Source organism: Berghia stephanieae, chromosome 2 (genome assembly GCF_034508935.2).
Source record: "Berghia stephanieae isolate SIO BIC M18660-M18661 chromosome 2, UCSD_Bste_1.3, whole genome shotgun sequence".
NCBI lineage: Eukaryota > Metazoa > Mollusca > Gastropoda > Nudibranchia > Aeolidiidae > Berghia > Berghia stephanieae.
The window spans coordinates 34,950,578-34,978,077 of NC_088361.1; the positions used below are offsets into that span (position 1 = coordinate 34,950,578).

Here is a 27,500-nt window from a genome sequence, read left to right on the forward strand (position 1 = left end):
AATACTCAGTCCTAAATTGACCAAGATCTGAACAAGTGTTTATGAAGGTGCCAGACAAAGCAAGAAAGAAAAGGATAAGAAAAATAAAACATCCCAAAATCAGTCTACCTCGACTGGGGATCGAACCTCAGACCTTCAGATTATCTAAATTGACCGTTGACTTTAATGTGTGCATACACAATTCTAGCAATTCCACAACAAATAACGATGACGTAATTTTAAACCTCTCTTGATACTCTCAAGTAATAATAATTTATCTATTTTTAAAAATAGGTTTGGGGGTCAATATTGTTCCGTAATGCCAATGTTGAATTTTAATCAAAGGGCACAGATTTACAGGCAAATCTAAAAATGATAAGATTTTATTTTACAGATATACGAGAAACTAGTCAACCATTCTTAAATTAAGAATAATTTTATTACCCGTTGACTCAAAAAAGTTTCGTCTCGATCTATATTTATTTCCTCAAAACATTAGTATAACAAATATAATAGATGACTGACTATTCGTCATAGCCTTTGTTTCCCCGCAAATATTGCGGGTTCTCCACTAGTCTAGTCTTTTTTTAAAAACAAGTAACTCATGTATCATCGCAGTGCAGGGCAGCAAAGTGATCAAGAGAAGCAAATTTTCTGGCTCAAGAAAAAAAATGTGCTTACAATGTGTGGACCAAATACAGGATTCCTAGTGCGTATGCAGTGTCCATCCTGTCCCCACTAGGTCAATCCCATAATAGCTTTTTAAATTAATATTAACACTAAGATTGCAAATATCTCAAACAAATTGAGAATTTCCAAATTTTAATTACTCTATGGATCCGACACTTGCGGGTCAACAAAAAGTATCATCAAAATTATCATCTTATTTGAATATAGACTTCTGCGTACAATTGTGTGTCTTAAGTAGACGAGTATGAATATATCGTGTAGAAAGCAGCCTGCTAGAAAAGTTGGGATGGAATAGTCACTCACTGGGAAAATTTGCATGCAACATCAGAGTAAAGGCTCTCTCTTGGATTCCCAGAGGAGGAAAAAGATCAGGTAGACCAAGAAATTTCTGGCAATTGAGCACATTGTAGGAAGATAGGAGACTTACGACAAGTACTGGAGAAGGCGTTCAAGGAAAATGTCACCATAGACTATAATATAGAGTAATATAGAATAACCATATTATGGACTATGAAAGACAAGTGGATTTTCGGTGGGGATTTAAGATTTATGCACTGATGCTTTTTGGATTTCTGGATATGTTCATAATCGACTCATGAGGTTGCGAAGTGAACAATGTTTGGATGTCATATCCCAAGAGTGCTATAAATATTCTAATCTTTCCCTGAAATGATTCCAATATAATTTCTATTTGAAAGACGTTTTAAAAAACATTAGATGATACCAGTAGTCGTCTGTCATTTTCATGTCAAATTTAACTCTTGGCAATTTGATGTCACAATTTGTTTTGTAAAATTGAAATCACTAAATGCGTGTTACAATTTATGGCTCGAGATCCCATCCTCATGCAGTCTGTTTCATAAATAAATGTAGCATTGCAAATTGGAACTGATAAGGTGACTTTACAAATGATGACATATACCTACATAGAAATGGCCCAGCTAACAAGACAGCCCCAGAAGTCTTTCTGACATGGGACTTCCTTCCGAGTAAGAGAATTGTGTACTACTTAACTAAATTCTTCGATTATTTTAGATTACTTTTTCCATTATTGCTCTCATGGACAGTATGTGTTCATTGACAAGTCATGCTAAGCAGTGAAATGCTATCTTTAAGTTATTCAACTCCATCATAACCAGCATGATGAATAATCATCTTTTTATACTAATAGACGGACACATTCAGACAAAGCGTTTGCATTCATTATGCAGAACATTGCAAAAAGATCTTCGAGTCAACCTCGTCAGGGAAAATCACAGGGCTAACTGTTAGAGACATTCCAGACGAGAGAGACAGAGAGAGAGAGAGAGAGAGATAGAGAGAGAGAGAGAGAGAGAGAGGTTTAGTTGATAACATTATTCCTAAGCAAGGGATAACAATGTTTAAGAAAAGAAGGAAAGAAGACCTCTTGAAATCACTTTTCCACTTCAATTCCATATCATAGCAAGTTTCCATTTGTTAGGCTTTGCATTGCGTTAGCTAGCTTGCAGCATCATCCGTTGCGTCATACCAGGTACTCAATTACACCTTAGTTGAGTGACTCAATGTGTGTCAATTTTATTCCTGAAGCATAAAATTATGAATGCAGTATAAACATAATACCACCCCTGTTCTCGCTCTGAAAACTATACAACCAATTTTCACGACGTGCTTTCGAACATTCTGCTTCCTTTGTATGGAACGCTCTTTCAGCAGACACCAGACACCGTAATTCTCTGTCCTCCTTTAACGCCTCCTGGAAGACAGAGTACATCCTTCCAGTTTTCTGTGAGTGATTTTATTTATTTTATTGAATGATATATGTGATCGCATGTGTATATATCTTTAAGCGCTTCCGAGCACTGTTGGTGGAAGGGGGCGCTACAGAAATTATTATTATTACTATTATTATTATTATTACTATTATTATTATTATTATTATTATTATTATTATTATTATTATTATTATTATTATTATTATTATTATTATTATTATCATTATCGTTATTATTATTATTATTATTATTTTTATTATTATTATTATTATTATTATTATTATTATTATTATCTTATTATTATTATTATTATTATTATTATTATTATTATTATTATTATTATTATTATTATTATTATTATTACTACAACAAATATAAGGTCTTATATAACTTACAATTTCCGTGCAATCTTTTCTCTAGATTCTTTCTTGCAACAGCCTTCAGGCCGACATCGAGGTCTCTAAAGTAAGTCTCAGCATCAACAGAGGATGGTTGGTTTTCCTCTTCTACCTGCTGTCTTTCTGATGACGTGGCCTCGGCTGCTGATGTTTCTTCTGCTTTTGTTGCATCACTAGCAACATCTACTATTTCTGGGAACGACACAGCGGAGTTCAAAGCTTCTTCGGTTTCTTCACCTCTAGCATCATTCTCTTCAAATTCCTCCTCCTCCTCCTCTTCCTCCTCCTCCTCCTCCTCCTCCTCCTCCTCCTCCTCCTCCTCTTCCTCCTCCTCCTCCTCCTCCTCCTCCTCCTCCTTTTCCTCCTCTGATTCTCTAAGCTGTTGTCGTTTTTGTTCTTCATATTGAGTCAGTTGCGAGTTTGATTGGTATAACGGCATTTTCTCCTTTCTCTGAGTTTCTTTCTCATCGGCTTCGCTGATATCGGAGTAATTCTCTATGTTTAGCCTTCCATCGTTTTGATATTGAAAGGATGCATCTTTCTCACGTAGGAAAACGTCATTACACAAACTTTCAAAAGTGGTGGCTATCTTATGACTAATGTCAAATAATTGCACTGATAGTTGGTTGGTTGCATCTTTCCAAGCACTTTGATAATTCATATAACCCGGTTGTACAAGTAGCTGGTGTGGTGGATAAGAATTTGCATAGCCTTCTTGTTGAAAATGTGGTGTCGGTGCTGTCTCGTTTGAGTTGTACCCCGTATACTGCAGGATATCGTTTTGATCCGGCGATTGTGTTGATAAATACGGAATTGAAATAAAATTATCATCATCTTCATGTTGGCCCTCGGTCTCTAACGTATTTTTTCGATTCACCTCAACGTTGGAGTATTCTTTTGTTGGGTAATCGTTTTGAAAATTTTCCTGATGGTCTTGATGAATCAGTTGCTCATTACTCTCGGGGTTTTCATGCGCTGTTTCAGTACAATTTTTCTCATTTTCTAATTCTCTGAAACTATTATCGACGCCCTCGTCTTTTGGCTTGCATGCATCACTTTCTTTACCCAAAATTTGCTGATACGTTTGGTTACCCATATCTCCACTATCAATGGTAACTTCGCCAGTTGTCACTGACCTCTGGTTGACATCAATTTCTTTGGACTGGAACGGACTGCGTTTGTCATACAAACGTTGATCTGAGTCAATCGTATTGGCATCGTCTTCTTTGTATGTGCAGGTGTCGATACGTTGGTCTAAAATCTGCCGGCACGTTCGGTTACAAACATCCTCAGTGTTCCTGTTTGTTTCATCAAGTGCTGTCTTTATAATAATATCGCTATCAATTTCCTTTCCCTTTTCATTTCCAATTTGGGATATTTGTAGATCCTTGCTTTGTGTTACAAATTCTGAAGAAATGTTACCACCATATTCCTGATATTGTGAGCTACGGCTTGTAATGTCAGGAACTTGAGGTTGAGACTCGTTCGCTATTCCGGAGTTTGGGCACTTTGTGACTGTGTTTTCAAGTGTATGGTTATCGAGCTCATGCATTTCTTCGATAACTAATTCGTCTGATATGATAGACCTTGTCTCTTGTTGTCTTTCTGAATATTTTTCGACGAAACCATTAGACTTTATAAACACTTTCTCTGCCTGGTTATTTGATATCTCCGCCAGAGTCATTCGTTCATCAGTTTTCAAGTCGGATTCTAACACAGAATCCACAACATCAAAAGGTGACTTTCGCACTTTTATAAGTTCTTTTATCGTTTCTAGTTTGCTGTTGACACAAGCCACCGTTTCCTGAAACAAAAAAACGAACATTTAAGACGTCTTTTAAAGCAGCAATTTTCAGCTGACTTAAAATAATACAACAGAAAACGATTATAACAAACACGCTTAGAAGGAATTGACAGAATAAAGAAGGCGTGTCAATGCCCTGAAGTTTTGTTCTCGTTACTTCAAAAAATGATAACGTATAAAGTGAACAAACAATCATGGACTGATTGTGTTGATAATGCTATGAATATGCCCACAACGATTTATTTTTCATTGTTTAAAAATGCTTTTTTTGGTTTTTGACTGTATATAAAACCGGCCCCTTAAAAGCCCCTTGCTTTCCAAAAGCGGCAGCACCACCCTACAATTCGCACAATGCATAGAATTTGATGAGTCACATCCAATACGTATTGTCGTTTATGAGGTTTGTCACGGTACAATAGACATTCACTAAGGAACACTTCAAGTCATGCATCCATTTATTGATGTTGTTAATGCTTAATGATGAGAATGTCAGAAAACATATTAGTCTGTGTCTAGTTGAAGAATGGTACATTGTTTTACCCATTTTTATAATGGTTTTATTCGCATAAGTAAATTTTTTAATGGTCTGACAAATTGTTATTGATTTTTTTTTTAATTTGAGCGAGCAAAATTGGGAAATTATCTTGGTAAGTAAATTTGGAAATAGCTGTTTTGTGTTACAAAGCAGTTTTCAACCACTCCGCTTTCATTTACTCCCTACTTGCTCTAGAACATTCAGATCTACTGATTCTCTTTTCTGTCCCCCGTAAAAAATTCAGCCTTTTCCAATTTGATCCTTTTACCTGGAAATCCGTCCGTGAACCTGTAAATCTGATAGCTTTGTCACCTTGAAGAAACACCTCAAAACTTTTCTTTTTGATAAATACCTTTTGTGAATAACTATCAATTGATGCCATTATCTCTTGTTCATCTTAAACTGCCATTTCCTTATGTCCTTGGGTATGTATGTATGTATGTATGTATGTATGTATGTATGTATGTATGTATGTATGTATGTATGTATGTATGTATGTATGTATGTATGTATGTTGGTATGTATGCATGTATGTATGTATGCATGTATGTATGTATGTATGTATGTATGTATGTATGTATGTATGTCTGTATGTATGTATGTATGTATGTATGTATGTATGTATGTATGTATGTATGTATGGGGGTCCCGATAGCACAGTTGATAGAGCACTCGTTTCACAAGCAAAGGGACCGAGATCGATCCCGGGTGCAGTCCAGATTTTTTTCTGACTCCCTGTCCACCCAACAGTGATTGGGTAGCTGGGTCTGTTAGATCTACCAGACGTACTTTGCGAGAGACTAGTGTCCTATCCAAAGGGTAGCAAGCAATTGCTAATTTCCGTTTCACGCTACAGAAACTGGTAGCTCCGAAGGACTACATACTATGTATGTATGAATGTGTGTGTGTGTGTGTGTGTGTGTGTGTGTGCGTATGTTTGTGTGTGTAATTAATGTATGGGAGCAGATGTGTGTAAGTGTTTGAGAATATTTTACTAAGCTGTATAACCTCATGCAATTGATGTAAAGGGCTTTGAGGCCTTGGCATAGGCGCTATAGAAATGTTCTTTCGCTTCTTCTTTAATCTTCTATTATTATCATTATTATCACAATTACCATTATTATTATTATTATTATTATTATTATTATTATTATTATTATTATTATTATTATTATTATTATTATTATTATTATTTTATTATTATTATTATTATTATTATTATTATTATTATTATTATTATTATTATTATTATTATTATTAAGTTGATGGTGCTCACGCGCGCGAGTATCTTTGTTTGTTTGGGGGGGGGAGGTGTTTGTTTTTTGTTTGTTGTTTTTGTTGTTGTTGTTGTTTTGTTGTTGTTTTTGTGTTATAGAGCAGAGATGGGTAAAGCATTGGATATAAAGAATGTGGGCGAAAGTAAAAAGTCCGATAGGCGGGTATTGCAGTTAATATGAAAGTGAGGGTGGTTGACTGAAATATAAACCTCTGAAAAATCGAACTTTGTTCTCCCTGGACTTGTATAACCGTGCGGCTTTTTAAAAAACACAAACTAAACTATTGTCTTTTAAAAAAGGCATTAACTACTCTTTAAAACATTATGACTAATAAATAAGCGTTATTACATATGTGCTTCAATGCAGTTAAAACCCTGGTGCCGAAAAGAAATCTGAGTGTAGAATCATAGACATGAGTCGTCAAAAATGTTAATATATTTTGAGCTTAAACGCGGGCAAGAGAGGAAGGGGACAGGCTGGAAACAGCTGGAGTTTATCAACCATGGGGGTAATCAAGGGACATGGAACTACCTGGAAAGAGCTCAAACTCAAAATGCTCTTTGCCATTATGACATATTTTTTGTCTTTGTTTTTTAATCTTTGTATTCTTTCATGTCTATTTGTAAACATCTGTAGCTTGGTGATTTCTTGTTTCAATTTTTTTCATAGAGTAGAGATATAGTCTGAGTGGTATAATCGGTGCCAGAGGTAAGCTCTATCTCTTCAGTAAACGAATAATGATTGAACAATAGGACGGCTTACTTGTGGTAATCTATGTCGACTTCGCCTCTGACAGCGTTGATCTCTGTTGGCCATTTCCGAATAGTTAGCAGATAATCGGAATACTTATAGATAATCAATGATTACGGCAAATGGCATAAAGGAAAAGGTACAATCGTAAAGACACCAAAATTAAACGGTTGGTTGCGATATGAGAAAAGAGCCTTCTATATTCAACTAGAAACTTTTTAAATACTGGACTTTAATGCATTTAGTAACATGAGCAAACATATATTAACAATAGACGAAAAAATGTGGACTTTATCAAAGGGATAAACTTAGTTTATTTAATGATCTAAAATTGAAGTATTATTTCTAATATAAAAAGCTTTGCGTAAAGATATAATGTAATAGCATACAATGAAAATAAATCTGAACCCTAACAAGAGCCTAATTGATGGGAAATGAATATATGTTTCTGCTGTATAAACCGCAGATGTCGTCCAACTAACTTTTTGAAAAAAAAAGAAACTTTGAGAATATTATAATCTAACATACCTGTATATTTTTCAATGAATTTTGCTGTTGACATACTCCATCCAAAGAGTGAAGCAGCTTTTTCACATTTGCTGAAATCTCATTCATCAGAGATTCACTTCTGTCCTGATCTGGAACCTTGAAAACGAATTTATAAATATTTTAACGCTTAAACGGTGATACTGATATACTTTTCAATTATAATATATTTTATTCTTTATCTTATCGTAGCTAGAGACTTAGCAGTCAATGTAGCGAAAGTCGCCCCCTTTTTAGTGCTCCCTTAATAGAAACATTAAAATCTGATGTCGATATCTAGAGATGGAAATTAATCCCACCAATAAAGGATAATCTTTAATTTAAATCATTAAATTGTTTACTTCATTACAATGTATTTTATATTAATCAAAGTAAATACCAAACTGCACGAACTTGTGAACTGTTCGAAATAATCTATAAAAATGGATAAATACTAGCGTCAAGAAAGAACAAATACTAAACAATAAAATGTAGCATTTGGTTGGCTTTATAAGCTCTTATATTTTGTACACCAAATGCACTTTATATAGATACAGACTTGAAACATTTTTTTAATTTGAAACTGTTTTTAAAATGTATCTTAGGATACCAAATCATTCGTCTTCAAGAAATCTTTTAAGTAATAATCAAAACAGATTGGTGTAAAAACTACAGTTACATATGTGTAAAGTTATTTACCCAAAGGTTTTGTGAAATGTATCAACTTGTTTCTAATTAATAAAGGTAGATCTAGAAATATTATTTGAAAGCAATCTTATATACAATGAAATATTGGTAAATTTTTCTTACCATTCCTTTTGTGGGTGAACTCGACACTGGATATGTTTGAAGTAATGATAGATAATCTTCAGCAGCCGCAGTGTCGTCAGCCTGAAAGTTGGCGTTTTCGGTAAGCTCTTGTCTCTTTTGTTTGTCATGAGAAGCCTGAAAATTGACGTTTTCGGAAAGTTCTTGACTCTCTTGCTTGTCCTGAGAAGTCTGAAAATTGACGTTTTCGGAACGTTCTTGTTTTTCCTTTTTGATATGAGAAGTCTGAGAATTGGCGTTTGTTATATGTTCTTGGTTCTCATGCTTGATATCTGACGTCTGGAAACTGGTGACTATCTTTTGGCTCTTTTGCTTGTCCTCAGAAGTCTGAGAATTGGTATTCGCAGATTGATTTTGGTTCTCTTGTTTGTCCTCAGACGTCTGAGAATTGGTGTTTGCAGCAAGGTTTTGACTGTTACATGGCTTCTGAGTATTTGAGTTTTTGACAACTGTCTGTTTCTCTTGGTTGTCTTTAGAAGACTGAGTTTTGTTGTTTGCAGAATGTTTCTGTTTCTCTTGTTTGTCATGAGACACATGTACATAAGCGCTGCCAGTAAGTTTTCGTTTTTCATGATTGTCAAAGGTGATCAGAACACTGATATCTGTGACAAATTTGGGTTCTTCATAGTTGTTCTGAGGTGTTGGAACATTGGTTTTTAAAGGATTCAGTTTGTCTTGATCGTCTTGAGACGGCTTAGCATTGGTACTTTGAGTAATTTTCTGTTCTTCTTTGTTGTTCTCAGACGTCTGATTAGATGTGTTTGCAGAAATTTCCTGTTTTTCTTGATTGACCTTAGACGTCGGAACATTGTTACTTAAAGCAAGCTTTGATCCATCTCTGCTGTCCTTAAAAGTCTGAGAATTTGAGCTAGCGGCATCTTTTTGTTTTTCTTGAGTGTCCTCTAAGGTCTGATAAGTCGTATTTCTAACAAGGTTTTTCTCTGCAGTTCTCTTGTGTGTCTGAGCATCTGTGTCTTTTGACTTCTGCGTACAGGCGCTTGCAAGGTTTTTTTGTTTCTGGTCGTTGTCCTCAGACGTCAGGGCATTGGTGCTAAGATTTTGTTTCTTTTGGTCGTCATTGGACATCTGAGTATTGCTGTTTGCAGAGACTTTTTGTTTTTCTAGGTGGTCCACAGACGTTTGAAGAATGTTGTTTACAGCAAGTTGTTTACCCTGATCGTTGGTGTCCTCTATGAATCTATGTTTTTGTTCGTTATCCCTTGAAGCCGGGGAAGTAAACTTGGCTGCAATTTTTCGTTTCTCTGAGTTTTGTACCTCTTGGCTAAGTTCGGTCTTTTGTTCATCGCATGTGCCAGAAGGACTCTGTTTTCCTTGGCTGGTTTCAGTCTTTAATGAATCAATATTGCGATCAAAATTTTGTTTCTCTTGACTGTATTCAGTCTTGGGCACATCGGATTTGCTAGATGAGTTTTCTTTACCTTGGCTGATGTCAGTATTTGGTGACGCAACTTTTCTAGAAGGACCTTGTTCCTCGCGGCTGTCTTTGGGACTTTGTGAATCTGATTTGAGAGCAGAGTCTTGTGTCGCTTGATTGTTTTCAGACTTTGGTACATCTGGTTTGCTACGAGAATGTTGTTTTCCGTCGCTGATCTTAGTCTTTGGTGCATTTACACTGGGAGCAGAGCTTTGTTTCCCTTGGATTTCCTCAGTTTGTTGTGCTCCTAATTTATGAACAGAGTTTTCTGTCCCTTGGGTACGTACATCGGATTTGCCAGAAGAGCTTTGTTTTTGTTGAGTGATTTCAGCCATTGTCACATCTACATTTTGAGCAGGACTTTGTGTCAATTGGCTGATTTCTTCAGCCTTCAGAATATCGGATTGGCCAGAAGAGCTGTGTTTTCCTTGGCTGGTTTCAGTCTTAAATGAATCAATCTTGAAATCAACATGTTTCTCTTGACTATATTCAGTCTTTGGCACATCGGGTTTGCTAGATGAGGTTTCTTTACCTTGGCTGATATCAGTATTTGGTGAGGCAACTTTACTAGAAGGACTTTGTTCCTCGCGGCTGTCTTTTGGACTTTGTGAATCTGATTTGAGAGAAGAGTCTTGTGTCGCTTGATTGTTTTCAGACTTTGGTACATCTGGTTTGCTACGAGAATGTTGTTTTCCGTCGCTGATCTTAGTCTTTAGTGCATTTACACTGGGAGCAGAGCTTTGTTTCCCTTGGATTTCCTCAGTTTGTTGTGCTCCTAATTTATGAACAGAGTTTTCTGTCCCTTGGGTACGTACATCGGATTTGCCAGAAGAGCTTTGTATTTGTTGGGTGATTTCAGCCATTGTCACATCTACATTTTGAGCAGGACTTTGTGTCAATTGGCTGATTTCTTCAGCCTTCAGAGTATCGGATTGGCCAGAAGAGCTGTGTTTTCCTTGGCTGGTTTCAGTCTTAAATAAATCAATCTTGAAATCAACATGTTTCTCTTGACTATATTCAGTCTTTGGCACATCGGATTTGCTAGATGAGGTTTCTTTACCTTGGCTGATGTCAGTATTTGGTGACGCAACTTTTCTAGAAGCACTTTGTTCCTCGCGGCTGTCTTTGGGACTTTGTGAATCTGATTTGAGAGCAGAGTCTTGTGTCGCTTGACTGTTTTCAGACTTTGGTACATCTGGTTTGCAACGAGAATGTTGTTTTCCGTCGCTGATCTTAGTCTTTGGTGCATTTACACTGGGAGCAGAGCTCAGTTTCCCTTGGATTTCCTCAGTTTGTTGTGCTCCTAATTTATGAACAGAGTTTTCTGTCCCTTGGGTACGTACATCGGATTTGCCAGAAGAGCTTTGTTTTTGTTGGGTGATTTCAGCCATTGTCACATCTACATTTTGACCAGGACTTTGTGTCAATTGGCTGATTTCTTCAGCCTTCAGAATATCGGATTGGCCAGAAGAGCTGTGTTTTCCTTGGCTGGTTTCAGTCTTAAATGAATCAATCTTGAAATCAACATGTTTCTCTTGACTGTATTCAGTCTTTGGCACATCGGGTTTGCTAGATGAGGTTTCGTTACCTTGGCTGATATCAGTATTTGGTGAGGCAACTTTACTAGAAGGACTTTGTTCCTCGCGGCTGTCTTTTGGACTTTGTGAATCTGATTTGAGAGCAGAGTCTTGTGTAGCTTGATTGTTTTCAGACTTTGGTACATCTGGTTTGCTACGAGAATGTTGTTTTCCGTCGCTGATCTTAGTCTTTGGTGCATTTACACTGGGAGCAGAGCTTTGTTTCCCTTGGATTTCCTCAGTTTGTTGTGCTCCTAATTTATGAACAGAGTTTTCTGTCCCTTGGGTACGTACATCGGATTTACCAGAAGAGCTTTGTTTTTGTTGAGTGATTTCAGCCATTGTCACATCTACATTTTGAGCAGGACTTTGTGTCAATTGGCTGATTTCTTCAGCCTTCAGAATATCGGATTGGCCAGAAGAGCTGTGTTTTCCTTGGCTGGTTTCAGTCTTAAATGAATCAATCTTGAAATCAACATGTTTCTCTTGACTATATTCAGTCTTTGGCACATCGGGTTTGCTAGATGAGGTTTCTTTACCTTGGCTGATATCAGTATTTGTGGAGGCAACTTTACTAGAAGGACTTTGTTCCTCGCGGCTGTCTTTTGGACTTTGTGAATCTGATTTGAGAGAAGAGTCTTGTGTCGCTTGATTGTTTTCAGACTTTGGTACATCTGGTTTGCTACGAGAATGTTGTTTTCCGTCGCTGATCTTAGTCTTTAGTGCATTTACACTGGGAGCAGAGCTTTGTTTCCCTTGGATTTCCTCAGTTTGTTGTGCTCCTAATTTATGAACAGAGTTTTCTGTCCCTTGGTACGTACATCGGATTTACCAGAAGAGCTTTGTTTTTGTTGAGTGATTTCAGCCATTGTCACATCTACATTTTGAGCAGGACTTTGTGTCAATTGGCTGATTTCTTCAGCCTTCAGAATATCGGATTGGCCAGAAGAGCTGTGTTTTCCTTGGCTGGTTTCAGTCTTAAATGAATCAATCTTGAAATCAACATGTTTCTCTTGACTATATTCAGTCTTTGGCACATCGGGTTTGCTAGATGAGGTTTCTTTACCTTGGCTGATATCAGTATTTGGTGAGGCAACTTTACTAGAAGGACTTTGTTCCTCGCGGCTGTCTTTTGGACTTTGTGAATCTGATTTGAGAGAAGAGTCTTGTGTCGCTTGATTGTTTTCAGACTTTGGTACATCTGGTTTGCTACGAGAATGTTGTTTTCCGTCGCTGATCTTAGTCTTTAGTGCATTTACACTGGGAGCAGAGCTTTGTTTCCCTTGGATTTCCTCAGTTTGTTGTGCTCCTAATTTATGAACAGAGTTTTCTGTCCCTTGGGTACGTACATCGAATTTGCCAGAAGAGCTTTGTATTTGTTGGGTGATTTCAGCCATTGTCACATCTACATTTTGAGCAGGACTTTGTGTCAATTGGCTGATTTCTTCAGCCTTCAGAGTATCGGATTGGCCAGAAGAGCTGTGTTTTCCTTGGCTGGTTTCAGTCTTAAATAAATCAATCTTGAAATCAACATGTTTCTCTTGACTATATTCAGTCTTTGGCACATCGGATTTGCTAGATGAGGTTTCTTTACCTTGGCTGATGTCAGTATTTGGTGACGCAACTTTTCTAGAAGCACTTTGTTCCTCGCGGCTGTCTTTGGGACTTTGTGAATCTGATTTGAGAGCAGAGTCTTGTGTCGCTTGACTGTTTTCAGACTTTGGTACATCTGGTTTGCAACGAGAATGTTGTTTTCCGTCGCTGATCTTAGTCTTTGGTGCATTTACACTGGGAGCAGAGCTCAGTTTCCCTTGGATTTCCTCAGTTTGTTGTGCTCCTAATTTATGAACAGAGTTTTCTGTCCCTTGGGTACGTACATCGGATTTGCCAGAAGAGCTTTGTTTTTGTTGGGTGATTTCAGCCATTGTCACATCTACATTTTGACCAGGACTTTGTGTCAATTGGCTGATTTCTTCAGCCTTCAGAATATCGGATTGGCCAGAAGAGCTGTGTTTTCCTTGGCTGGTTTCAGTTTTAAATGAATCAATCTTGAAATCAACATGTTTCTCTTGACTGTATTCAGTCTTTGGCACATCGGGTTTGCTAGATGAGGTTTCGTTACCTTGGCTGATATCAGTATTTGGTGAGGCAACTTTACTAGAAGGACTTTGTTCCTCGCGGCTGTCTTTTGGACTTTGTGAATCTGATTTGAGAGCAGAGTCTTGTGTCGCTTGATTGTTTTCAGACTTTGGTACATCTGGTTTGCTACGAGAATGTTGTTTTCCGTCGCTGATCTTAGTCTTTGGTGCATTTACACTGGGAGCAGAGCTTTGTTTCCCTTGGATTTCCTCAGTTTGTTGTGCTCCTAATTTATGAACAGAGTTTTCTGTCCCTTGGGTACGTACATCGGATTTACCAGAAGAGCTTTGTTTTTGTTGAGTGATTTCAGCCATTGTCACATCTACATTTTGAGCAGGACTTTGTGTCAATTGGCTGATTTCTTCAGCCTTCAGAATATCGGATTGGCCAGAAGAGCTGTGTTTTCCTTGGCTGGTTTCAGTCTTAAATGAATCAATCTTGAAATCAACATGTTTCTCTTGACTGTATTCAGTCTTTGGCACATCGGGTTTGCTAGATGAGGTTTCTTTACCTTGGCTGATATCAGTATTTGGTGAGGCAACTTTACTAGAAGGACTTTGTTCCTCGCGGCTGTCTTTTGGACTTTGTGAATCTGATTTGAGAGCAGAGTCTTGTGTCGCTTGATTGTTTTCAGACTTTGGTACATCTGGTTTGCTACGAGAATGTTGTTTTCCGTCGCTGATCTTAGTCTTTGGTGCATTTACACTGGGAGCAGAGCTTTGTTTCCCTTGGATTTCCTCAGTTTGTTGTGCTCCTAATTTATGAACAGAGTTTTCTGTCCCTTGGGTACGTACATCGGATTTACCAGAAGAGCTTTGTTTTTGTTGAGTGATTTCAGCCATTGTCACATCTACATTTTGAGCAGGACTTTGTGTCAATTGGCTGATTTCTTCAGCCTTCAGAATATCGGATTGGCCAGAAGAGCTGTGTTTTCCTTGGCTGGTTTCAGTCTTAAATGAATCAATCTTGAAATCAACATGTTTCTCTTGACTGTATTCAGTCTTTGGCACATCGGGTTTGCTAGATGAGGTTTCTTTACCTTGGCTGATATCAGTATTTGGTGACGCAACTTTACTAGAAGGACTTTGTTCCTCGCGGCTGTCTTTTGGACTTTGTGAATCTGATTTGAGAGCAGAGTCTTGTGTCGCTTGATTGTTTTCAGACTTTGGTACATCTGGTTTGCTACGAGAATGTTGTTTTCCGTCGCTGATCTTACTCTTTGGTGCATTTACACTGGGAGCAGAGCTTTGTTTCCCTTGGATTTCCTCAGTTTGTTGTGCTCCTAATTTATGAACAGAGTTTTCTGTCCCTTGGGTACGTACATCGGATTTGCCAGAAGAGCTTTGTTTTTCTTGGGTGATTTCAGCCATCGGTACATCTACTTTTCGAGCAGGACTTTGTGTCTGGCTAAATTCTGTCTTCAGTACATCGGATTTGTCAGAAGACCTTTGTTTTCCTTGGTTGATTTCAGTCTCTGTTGCATAAACATTGCTAGCAGGGCTTTGTTTCCTTTGGCTGTCTTTAGTATTTGATACATACACCTTGCGAGAAGAGTATTGTGTCCCATGGGTGCTTTCAGTCCTTAGCTCATTGTTTTGGCCATCAGGATTTTGCTCTCCTCGATCATTGGTTGATTTTCTATTTTTATCGACGGACTCTTTTTTTCTGGTAGAGTCTTTTGTGATTTTACCAGCAGCATCGTTTTGTTTTCTTTGATTGGAATCAGATTCGGGTTTATGGGTTTCAACTGCTGGGTTATGGCTATCGTATTCAGTGGTTGATGTATATTCTCTACCAAGGCTTGTATCGGAATCATTTTGAGAAGAACTACTTGATCTTTTTGGGTAATTGGTAGCATTATCTGTTCCACTGCCAGTCTTCGAGTTATACCGCTGTGACCTGTGATATCTCTGGTGTGTTTGAGGTCCATAAGATCGTGAAAAGTAGTCGCCGAAGTCAGAACCTGGTAAAAGACACATGACAAATAATCTTGGCAATACAGTCTAATCAAGTTAACAAGCTCGTCATTGTGTGAGCAATGAAAGCAATCTATATCATATTCAACCTTGGTCCCAATCTAGTCGTGTATCTTTTGTTTTGTCGCAGCGTGTCTATTAGATCTTTCTTAGGAAAATAAATAAGCCGCTTTGTTTGTTCTCTCAATTTGATCGTATGGACATGTTTGTTTAACTCTCTCCTTACTGATCAGTTTAAAGATTTTTACTGGAATGTTTTACTAACACATAAAATAAATTTAAAACTTATATTTAGAAGGGATAAAACATGCAATACACTAGACTCATGCATAATTTTGTTGACCAGAACAATCGTTACAAAATTGTATTAAGTAGGTGATTTATAAACGAAATCTGAATAAGAAAACTTGTTTGTATCTTATTAAACGTGACGTAATTTCCCACAGTTGGTAAGGAGAGGGTTAAAGAATAAAATCTGGTCAAGCACAAATGGAAGAAAATGGATTATCTTATAAACCCAGTAATACAAAAATAATACAAAATATTTTTTATGACTTATGCCAGATGACAGACTGCTCATAAGGGTAAATGACATGTAGGTCTTCTTTTATCGTAGCAAATATAAGTTGTTTTACTGTTGCCGTTTAACACTTCTAAAAATTCTCATATCAGACCCTGCAGTCTCTTGAAATTTTATGATAACAACATAGAACATTCAAACAAATTTCGAGGTTGATGGGTGACAGTGATCTTTAAACACTGGCACCGGCAATTCAAGGATGAACAACTCTTTAGATTTTAGCCAAATCGACTGGGGTATGAATGAGTACATTGCTGTGTGCAGTGTCTGATATTTTAAGAGTGCTAATGAAAACCTTGCATGCAACTTGTACTGTAAGAAATTGAAAATTGATTCCATATAAGACATATAGATATTAAAAAATTATTATGTAGCTCCTTGAGCCGGACCTGCCAATCGGTACGATTAATCGTATTTTAGTACGATTTTTGGACTCAAATACGTGGATACGATTCCAAAGGATTTAGTACGATTTTTGTTGTTATAATATTTTGATTTTTTTTCTCAAGCATGAATGATGTTGAAAATGACAACCTGTCATACATCAATTGTTGACCATGTTTCTTTTTTTTTTTTTTTTTTTTTTTTTTTGTTGACCGTGTTTCTGAATGAGGCATCACAGCTAGTATAGATAGTATGCAGATGACGTCACTCAGGCCTTTGTTATTGTTTTTGCCATCCGCGTTTGTGAGTTGTTCTCACTAAACTGTATTAACCAGACTATAAAAGTTCATGGATACGCAGAGTTTGTGTGTTGGTCCGTTATACTTCCGGATGGCAAATGTTGTGAACTCCTTGGCCAAGCGCATTCTATCTATACTATTGTTTCCATTTCAGTTAGTTATATGTTACCGGTTTTCATCAATATTTTTCTCATAACTTTTTGAGGATTTGCATAGAATTATGCATTTAAGCTTATTTTACATTTTAAATGGCATCAGGCCACATTTAAGCTTTTACCTCTTGTTAAATAGAAAATTTTAAGTGAAAATTAAATTTAACTAACATCTTTGGCAATGAAGCTTTCAATTAAAAACTGTATTGCTGATAAGCTTAAACATAAATGGATTATTTCCCTTTGTAATTACTAAAAATCACTCTTTTGTTTTTTTTTAATTTAATGACCTTTTTTTAAGATTTATTATTTTGTATGAGTGATTTTTTTTCATTACCAACTTTGCAGCTTTAGGAACAAAATGGTTCAAAATGAATCCTCTAGAAGTATTTAACTTGTCTGTGATATGTGTGAATTTCCCATCATTTTGACCAACAGTAATAGTATTAGTATGTCGTACTAGTAGTAATAGTGGTAGGAGTAGAAGTAGTAGTGGTAGTAGTAATAGTACTAATCTAGTAGTGGTTGTAGGAATTGTTTGTAGTTGTAGTAGGAGGAGGAGGAGTAAATACTATAAAAAGGGAGAGAGAGAGAGACATGGATCATGTGATAACATAATGGAAATTATCTTGTCACTGCTGCAAATTGTCATCTCTATTAGATTGAAGACCTCTCTCACAAATATCATATCTCAAAACCTTCAACTGATTTACTGGGCTGGCAGATGTATATCACCATCACAACTTCATTTGGGATGTCAGCATCGTCATCTCAAACCATCACCACCATAGCATCACCATTGTTACAATTACGACATTGTCACTGCCACAACCACCACCTCCACATCACTTCATCCATCACTACCACCGCTAGAGCAACATCGCTGCAACCAGCATCTCTTCTTCTACAGGCACTAGCATCAATACTACCAACATATTTGGGGTCTTTTGGTCATTTCTTTTAGTGTTTCGAAAGCAATCTCCTTAGATATTGCAATTTCTTAGCCTTATATTGATTTTAAATGGTCATTAAGTTTTAGTTTCACGATAAACCGATAATTGTGTAATTACTAGTGATTGTTGCAAACGAATGTTTGAAAGATGAAGATCGGAGTTTATTTTTATTTGGGTTTGATGTTAGCTTATATATAAATTTTTGTATTTTGCGCACTTTTATTTTCCACACGTGCGGACAAAATACACTTTTTTGCTTTAAAAAATACACTTTTTAGGATCATAGAATACACTTTTTGTTCTGGGAAGGTTGGCAGGTCTGTTGAGCATGGCAAATCGGTGAAAATGCACGATAAAAATGTCCATATCTATTTTGAATTAGGTTAACAAGTCTAACAAGTAAAACCAAGTTGAAGAACGGGAAGATTTGGAGAGAGAACTTCGTGGTACCGTAAAAAAATTGTAATAGTGCCTCACATGCGTCACGTCCTACACGTTGAGCGTTGCTGTTGACTTGGGTCCATTGCAAGGCGTCTTTGAGCACATTTAGTAGAAATTGCTCTCTACAAAATCTCAATGATATTTAGGGTATTGGTCATTATGAAATATTGTGAAAAACATTGATGGATAAAATAAGCAACATTATTTTTATCACTTAACCAGTTAACTGCCGTGTACTGAAAAAAAAACATATTTAAACATTAGGCCAGATTACTCGTCCTTCAAATATCGATCGATTTAAATTACCCTCATCTTGGCAAAAAGGTCTCAAAGGCTCCAATTTGAGAGGATCATTTAATCGATCGATATTTGAAGGACAAGCTTTCTGACCAAGTTTATTTTGAATATGTGTTTTAGCAGAGTACGCCAGTTAACTAGTTAATAATTTTTAAAAAATATTTTCCTTACCGCGTCTTTCTTGAAGATGATTGTGTCTCTGATACAGCCCAGTCAAAATTATCACATCACTTTCTGGATCCATGTCAAAAATTAGTCGAGCACTGCATTTCTTTCTCCTAATTTAATTATTCAAAGATAAATTAAATACAACTGGATGTGCATGATAAGATAAGGAAATTTTAAATTATAATTGTGATAATGATGATGTTGGTGGCTGTAGTGGTGGTGGTGGTGGTGGTGGTGGTTTTGGTGGTGGTGGTGGTGGTGGTGGTGGTTTTGGTGGTGGTGGTAGTGATGGTGGTGTCGTGGTCGTGGTGTTTGTTGGCGCCATGCAAAGGCAAAGCAAATACCTTACCCTTATTCGTTATAAAATATTACATTTGAAATTATGGACCAGGCACCGTTGTGAGATAAAGATCTGAACAGGTGTGTATGAAACGGTGCCAAAGCAAGAAGGAAAAAGATTATAAGAAAAGAGTCCATCCCAAAAAATCACTCTTTCTCGACTGGGGATCGACTCCTGATTACGTCAGACGTGCTACCATCACACCGCAGAGGTTCCCGGGAGTGGGGACAATTTTGATTCCTATATTCTTCACAAGGGTAAGCATTTTACGCTGTGAACCCTCGCTTGCATCACACAACACATACATTTCTAAATTTTTTTTTATTTCTTGCTTGTCTGGCACCGTTTCATACACACTTGTTTAGATCTCACACTGGTGCCTGCTCCCTAATTTCTCAATTTGATATTTTCAAAAATATAAATGCAGCTACTCTAATGTCTTTGTCCTCGTCTTCTCGTGTTCAAGGCATATGAAGTATTTCATGTTTTGTTATTGTTACCAACTTGATTATTAATGTTTCATATTAGATAACTGTTCAATCTTTTGTTTATATCTTAAACTAAAGTATCAAACTCTATAATAATGAATTTCGGTTAAGTTATTTGTTATTCGATGAAATGACATGATTCATTTTATCCGGACTCGACTGCATTGTGTAAACGAAATTATATATATATATATTTTTTGCTATAAAGAAGGAAGGAGTAAATTTTTAAAATGGTGTGAGTGGTGTGAGAATGAGACGAAATAAAGAAAGACAGATAGTGATAATAATCTAAAGAAAGTAATATAGAATTTCTAAAAGCGGAAGTTGGAGACAGAGAGGACGTATATATATATATATATATATATATATATATATATATATATATATATATATATATATATATATATAGAGAGAGAGAGAGAGAGAGAGAGAGAGGGAGAGAGAGAGAGAGAGAGAAAGAGAGAGAGTGTGTGAGAGAGAGAGAGAGAGAGAGTAAGTGTGTGTGTGTGTGTGAGAGAGAGAGAGAGAGAGAGAGAGAGAGAGAGAACAATGCTCACCCTGAGCAATCATTGTAAAAACACGCATATTTGAGGCGCATCATGTCTGGTCTGACATCGTGTTTCGGTTGAAGTGTAAACCCCAACTTTTGATTGTGTCTGTCGACAGCATCTCCCACCTCATTCCAAGAATAAAAGCGCGAACCTTTAGTGATGGGATCCATTCTGAAACAAAGAGAAAAATAGCGCGTGATGAATGGATTGATGTTGATGCTATCCGTATAGGTAAAACGCTCTTCGGGCTAGAACCAACAAAGTAATCTTACCAACGCACAAAATTAAATGTAACCATTAATGTTTATGATATGTGGGACTTAGTGAGAACTAATCAGCCAATTGGCTGCTAAAAAAGCAATAACAAAGAGCTGACTTCCTTCTATTGATTGTTAAATAAACTGACTCTAGCTTTAATTTTTGGGGTAGTTTTTATCTACTACTTTCTATTTTATGTATCGTTATTGTTACCTGTTTGAATGCTAATGCATTATAGCTATCAATTCCTAAGATAAACCACAAAAATTCAACATCTTTGTCCGTATTCGGACCAACCCCTTTTTGATCAAAAGGAAAAATGATTTCACCTTGTACCGTTGACAAACTTTTCATAGTGGTCTTTCTTTCAATCAGTCAGCGTGAAAAAAAGAACTATTTCAAATTGATTTATCAGAAAAAAATATATGAGTTAATAAACATTATTAACATGAAACAAATAGATTCGTGTGAGTGATGAAATTATTTTAAAGTGCTAAAAGAACAGCACAACTTCTTAAACATGATTTAAATAGTTAACATATTATGAGAAACCACACACATACATATTCACATAAACTCATGGATATCTGATAATATCAATTTGATATATATATACATTGTTAACAATGCCTAATCAATATTATCGAGCACTCTTAATTTAAATAACCTCTCTCGCCAGTCCACATGTGTGTTAAAATGAACACTGTTAGTCGATGCGAACATGCTATTTAATTTTTGTTTTTTCCACAAAGTTACCAATTACATTAAAATAGCTATCAATGCACCATACTCAAGAAGATACTTGTGACAGTAACAACTCAGCAAAGAAATTCTTATCACAAGGGTTTCCTTTCAGGAGTCTAAACCTGTTAATGGTTGACTGGTAGCAGTTACGTAAATAAATAGATTTAAGGGTATCATGCTCTCGTAATTGCCAGTTGCAACTAGGTTTTCTTGGAAAAATCGATTACATTATGAAAGTAAAACTAAATGCTTGGAAATTGATCGGGTTTCGGTTGCGAGTTGCAATTCACTGTCTGTTAACATAGACTGGTGGGGAAATCGAGTTTTATTATTATGTTTATTTTTCAGACAGACCTATTTGGGAATTCACAAGATTACAGACGCTACAGCGATGACACACAGAACACGATTGGTCTAAAGAAACCACCAGTGATGGACAAGGCAAGCCCAAATCCTGGAATATTGTTGGTTCCTTGGGATTCACCAACTCCCAAGAGAAACATATATAAACAATCACCGTGATCAATATCGCTCTCTTCCATTTATTCTACTTAAAGCTCACTGCTTGATAGGGAACTCGAAAGTTCTGTACATAACGAGAAACATGTGTGAATGAGGGTGGGTGATAGACATACATTGTGTTAAAACTAATTAATGCCAATTAAACCAGAGTGTGTAGGAGTAATAATTAATATTGTGTTTCGCCTGGCCGTAAGTAGAGACAACCAAAAATAACAGAAATCAATAACTCATGTTATGAAGAGTAATTGATAACTTGTATTATTATAAGATATTCATTCACTATCTTTATCTATATATTTATATATGTATATATTATTGTATATTGTATGTATGCCTTCCAACTGAATGAATTACAATGCACAAATTACATTAACTAATGTGCTATCGCCAATACACGATAATTCTATTTAGCATTTATATGGAAAAGAAGAAAGACCAATCTCCCTTGACATTTTACAACAACGATGGCAACTTTTCGGTCACATACTACGCAGGGACAAAAACATACCAGCAAACCAAGCCATGTCGGGATACTTCCAAAAACACGGGAACCTTTTCAGAGGAAGACCGATCACAACACTCCCCGTGATCCTAAACAAAAACCTCACAACACTTGGACAAAGCATTAGTCTCATAACGGCAGGGGACCTTGAAAATCTGAGAACCCTAGCAGAGGACCGGCAATATTGGAGACACCTCACACAGGAAATACTGGAAACAGCCAAGGCGACCCGATCTTTCGGTCGAGACGCGAAAGGCATCTAAGTCAAGTCAAGTCATGCATTGATTATTATGTTCTCATTGATAAATATCTTTCTCTATCCCACTACTTTCATGTGTCCCGTTAATTAAATTACTAACACATCTTAAAATCAGTGGTGATGTCAAGGGTATTAATTAAAATCCCTCACGACCCCACTATTCATAGGAATATTAAAATATTGCAACCTAGTCAAAGATTTGCTCCGGTATTTTCACAGATCGGTTACTAGCTAACCTCACCTCCATCGGTTAATGACAAACATGTATCAAGTTACCAACCAACCATGTACCTGGAGAACAAACGAATATCTATTTGGCTACAAGTGATACAGGGTGGAATCTTACAAGCGATCCACTGAAACTACTGGAATGAAACGGCCTGACCCATATAACAGAAGAAATCTTAGCGCCGCCACCAGTCACCTCTAAAGCTAAGCACACTTACGAAGAAAAATGAATAGTTTGTGATACGGGATGAAAATTAAATACCCATAGCCTAAATTTAATGAATTAAAACCAGCACTATTATTCTTTGGCTAATTATGTGTTAACTTATTGTATGAGGCAATTCTGTTGAGTTATATTAAAGTACTTCTTCTTTAACGGGGATTAATACTTCCTTCTGAACCTACCTATCCCAAAAAACCACTACTTCTACTACCTATTTCTTTAAACCTAAAACATTCTCTTACTATCAGTCAAGTCTGGAGCTTTCTACCCGACTTTAACAGGGGAAAATAAAAGTGGCACCAGATAACGAAGTCTATGGGGAAACTATCTGACTCCTATCTCTCTACTCCTACTTGCCACTCTCCCACATAGACGTGACAGTTCTGTGTGTTTTAAAAGTCTTATTGGTCGAGAGTTAAAGAATTTAATATTTTAAGAATAAAAGTCTATGTTAAATATTGTGTAAATCATTTAATGCAATGAAATGTATGTTTTGATTGGTGACTGATATTAATATTCCTACTAGTTATTATAAAGCATGTTATCAAAAGCACTTAAATAACTTTCTCCTGTTAGCTTTTAACCTATAAGATAAAGATATGAACAAGTGTGTATAAAAGGTGATAAACAAAACAAGAAAGAATAATACAAGGAAAAAAACCATCCCAAAAAAAATCAGTCTACCTCGACTGGGGATCGAACCTCAGACCTTCTGATTACCACTCAGATGTGCCACCTTCACACCACCGAGACTCTCGATAGTTGGGACAATTTTAATACATGTACCTATATCCTTCTCAAGTGTGCGCGTTTTACGCTGTGAACCCTCGCTTGCATCACACAACACAAACATGGAACACGATAGGACGAGGACGAAGACATTAGAGTAGCTCCATTTTTATTTTTGAAAAAAAACAAAGTGACAAAATTAAATAAGGATATAATGGTAGCACGTCTAACCAGTAATCAGGAAGTATGAGGTTGGATCCCTTGTCGAGACAGGTTGATTTTTTGGGAATTGTTGTTTTCTTGTATTTTTCTTTCTTGCTTTGTCTGGCATTTCTATCAAATATACATTTTCAGATTTGGATCCCGTCCTTTGCCGGCATATTCAAGGACCAGGCGGACAAGTACTTTACATTTTATTTGGTTGGTGATAGGACATGGATTTAGATCACTCCTTGTAATCAGCTTTTTTCTTTTTTTGTTTGTTTCTTTCTTTCTTTCTTTGCCTTCTTTGCGATTTGTCTATTCCATCTGAGACCTTTGTATAAGTCACTGTCAATATTTTAGCGGAGTCAAGTTCTTCAAAGATTGCCCTTGCAAGATATTAATATTTTGCCACGATTGTTTGCTTTTTATTATTTATGAAATATTATTTAATTCTATTGTTGAAATCGAATAAGATCTTCGTTATGGCTTCATTTACCCTCTTGATTAGATAGAGATGTGCTTTGTGCTATTTTGTATTGTGTTATAAATAAACGCGCGGATATTTGTTTAATATTGTCTTAAGCTTAGCACCGTGCTTATAGAGCATTAAGAGAGAGGAAGAGAGAGGGGAGGGAGGGAGAGAGGGAGGGAGGGAGAGAGTGAGAGAGAGAGAGAGAGAGTAAAAATATAGAGGGAATGAGGAGAATGTTTGTGCATGCGTGTTTGCGTGTCGGGGGTGCGTTTATAAGAGAAAGCGTGAGAGATTAATAAAAAGAAAGGATTAGAGATAAAGCGGAGAATACTTTCTTTATTTTTTTAGTATTTACCTCAAAATCCTTATCAACAAAGAATAACACCACCATAAATAAAGTTTCACTTTGCCAATAATGAAACTCAACATAGTACTACCTCGTTCGAATCACGGTGTAAAATTCTCCTAACTGTTATCGCGGTATTTCCTTTAAATAAGTTTTATACGCCTTTGTATTTGCAATCGATGCCACAGTTTCTGTTCTAAAACTGAAACATAAATTTAGCTTTCCCTCTAAGAAACCTATTGATCGATGATATAGAAATAGATGGCAAAGGGTTAGCAGTTATCTTCATAAAAAAAATGAATAAAAATAAAATTGAGCTTTATATAGCGCAATATCCACTAAATGTGCTCAAGGCGATTTTCCATTTATAATCCCAAAATTCTCTGTTTTACTGAGATAATGTCAAAATATAGATCCGACATTTGATCTCGAAGCTTAATTTAATCGTAATGATATACCGTAAATATGAATAGTGACCCTCAAAGAGGCGTCTTGACCCATATTTCTTCTACTATAGATTTTCATTAATTTGATTTTGATGAAACGGCTATAGAAAGTGTTTGGTGTCGACTCAGACAATATAACAAATTATCTTTTCTTATCGGAAATATTTATAGCATTGTGCAGAAAGGCTAAATTTTATTAATAGCTTTAACTCTCTCCTTACCGCCATTTTTCGAGATTGTTCCCAAAACGTCACACCCAACCTATACAAAAATAGATTTATTTCACTCAAACACAAAATCTGTTAGTTCTTGCTATACTTTTTTTTTTTTTTGCTAAACGAGCTCCTCAACACAGTGTTAATATACTTTTACTAAAGCAAATATTTTTGTTCAAATATTATGATGTACAAAAGAAATTAAAATGAGAAAAATGTTGGCTGCATCGTAACAAATGTTATGGGTGGTAGGGAGGGGTTTAAAGCAAATTTGTTATCTATTCCTTGCTACTCATTTAACTTTTTTTAAATTACTGGTGATTTTAATTTTCAACTAATTAAATGGGTTGAACTTTGTCATGCATTTCATGAAAATGTATTTGTCGAGGCAACCCAAGATGCATCTCTTGGACAAATAGCAAAAAGACTAACAAGACACAGACATAATCAGACAAGTAATGTTTTAGATTTACTTCTTGTTAACAATGATAGTTGGATTGATAATATTGCTCACCTTCCACCAATCGGTAAAAGTGACCATGATCTACTTTCTATCTCTATTAATTGACGCAAACATGTTTGTTGTAAGAAAAAAATATTATTTTGATTATTATAATGGTAATTATGAAGCATGTAGACGTGAAATGGAGATTGTTGATTTGGGAAACTTTAGAAGACATGTGTGTGGATGATGCTTGGTCAGTATTGAGAGATAAGATAAAGTCTGTTGAAGTGAAATATGTTCCTCTTAGAGTTAAGCGTAAATTTAGTAAGCCCATGTGGATGACTAAAGCAATTAAACACATGATAAATAAGAAACAAGAACTATTAAATATATATATATATATATATATATATATATATATATATATATATATATATATATATATATGAAACCTCGATCACCATCTAATTATGAAAGCTATGTAACAATACGAAATAAAGCTTAAAATTGCTATATCAGATCCAATTAAATGAAATTACAGGAATCTAAATTGGCTCGATAATGTAAAGCCAATACAAAATGTTTCAGGAAATATATCAATTCTAAACTGTGTAAAGCGCTTTGAGCACATTAAGTGGATATTGCTCTATATAAAAGCTCAAGTTTTTTTTTTTTTGTTTTTTTTTTTTGTTTTTTTTTGGGGGGGGGGGTTGTTTTGATTTTTTTACTTAAAAGAAAAAACCGGTGACGGCGCCTGTCTAAAAACGATGGAACAACCACTATGTCTGAAATAGAAAAGGCTAAAGTGTTAAATATATATTTCTCATATGTTTTTGTAACTGAGGATCACGTTAATATCCCATTCGTTGACAATACCAACGATGGAAATTATATTAATAATTTTTCTATTTCGGAAAATGAAATTATTGAAAAGTTGTTACCATTAAATGTAACAAAAAGCATTGCTCCGGATAGTCTCCATCCTCGTTTACTCAAGGAGATTGCGACACAAATAAGCCATCCCCTTTTTATTATATTTAACAAATCTCTATCAAAGGCTAAAATTCCAGAAGACTGGAAATTAGCCAATGTGACTACAATTTACAAAAAAAAAAGGAAATATAAACGAACCTGGAAAATACAACCTATTAGTTTAATGTGTATTTTGTGTAAATTTAGGGAACTCATTCTTAAAGATAGAATCATGATTTTTGTAGAAAATCACAAAATGTTAAGTAATTGTCAATACGGATTTAGAGAAACATTCTTGTGTAACTCATTTATTACAATCGTGGAAGAGTTTTCCACCATGATTGACGATGGTAAATGTATTGATATTATACCTATTTTGATTTCAATAAAGCCTTTGATTCTGTTCCTCGTGAGAGGCTATCAGAAAAATAAAATCATATGATATAACAGGGCCGATATATGATTGGATAACATGTTTTCTATCCAATAGAAAGCAGAGGGTAATACTCTGCAACAGTCGTAACGTAACTTCCTTCCTAATGACGCATGGTAACTTAGTAATTCTGGCTCTAAACTATCGGAACAATGGCGGACGCCCGTATGAAATATTTCTCC

The 27,500-nt window shown here is 36.0% G+C and overlaps 3 protein-coding genes across 11 annotated transcripts in view; 1 reads left to right on the forward strand and 2 right to left on the reverse strand.

The window, feature by feature from the left end:
* LOC144964772 (uncharacterized) overlaps positions 1 to 11,894 on the reverse strand; it is a 13,477-nt gene extending 1,583 nt beyond the window's left edge. The window contains exons 1-3 of the mRNA XM_078899373.1: positions 8,523 to 11,894; positions 7,716 to 7,832; positions 2,819 to 4,625 (exon numbers count right to left, since the gene is read on the reverse strand). Of these exons, the coding sequence (XP_078755499.1) occupies positions 2,819 to 4,625; positions 7,716 to 7,832; positions 8,523 to 11,894 (5,296 nt within the window). The remainder of the gene's footprint in view (positions 1 to 2,818; positions 4,626 to 7,715; positions 7,833 to 8,522) is intronic.
* Positions 8,742 to 21,524, reverse strand: LOC144964773 (uncharacterized). Of its 8 annotated transcripts, none has more exons than XM_078899380.1 (5): positions 21,342 to 21,524; positions 20,327 to 20,491; positions 18,945 to 19,051; positions 10,701 to 15,654; positions 8,742 to 10,173 (listed from the first exon to the last, which is right to left on the reverse strand). In XM_078899380.1, exons 2-4 carry the CDS (start codon positions 20,488 to 20,490, stop codon positions 12,335 to 12,337), a joined length of 3,591 nt encoding a protein of 1,196 aa, XP_078755506.1. In that variant the 5' UTR covers position 20,491; positions 21,342 to 21,524; the 3' UTR covers positions 8,742 to 10,173; positions 10,701 to 12,334. The 8 variants fall into 8 exon arrangements, with proteins under 8 accessions (XP_078755506.1, XP_078755503.1, XP_078755505.1 ...); XM_078899377.1 differs by having other exon boundaries at positions 8,742 to 10,114; positions 10,641 to 15,654; XM_078899379.1 differs by having other exon boundaries at positions 21,369 to 21,482.
* A 61-nt stretch (positions 21,525 to 21,585) lies between these two features.
* Positions 21,586 to 27,500, forward strand: part of LOC144964775 (mini-chromosome maintenance complex-binding protein-like) — a 39,490-nt gene continuing 33,575 nt past the window's right edge. Inside the window, exons 1-2 of one of the 2 annotated variants that reach the window (XM_078899385.1) lie at positions 21,586 to 21,940; positions 22,825 to 24,205. The gene's annotated coding sequence lies outside the window, so the exon portion shown is untranslated. Of the gene's footprint in view, positions 21,941 to 22,824; positions 24,240 to 27,500 lie in introns of both variants that reach the window. The other variant, XM_078899384.1, reaches the window with a different exon arrangement.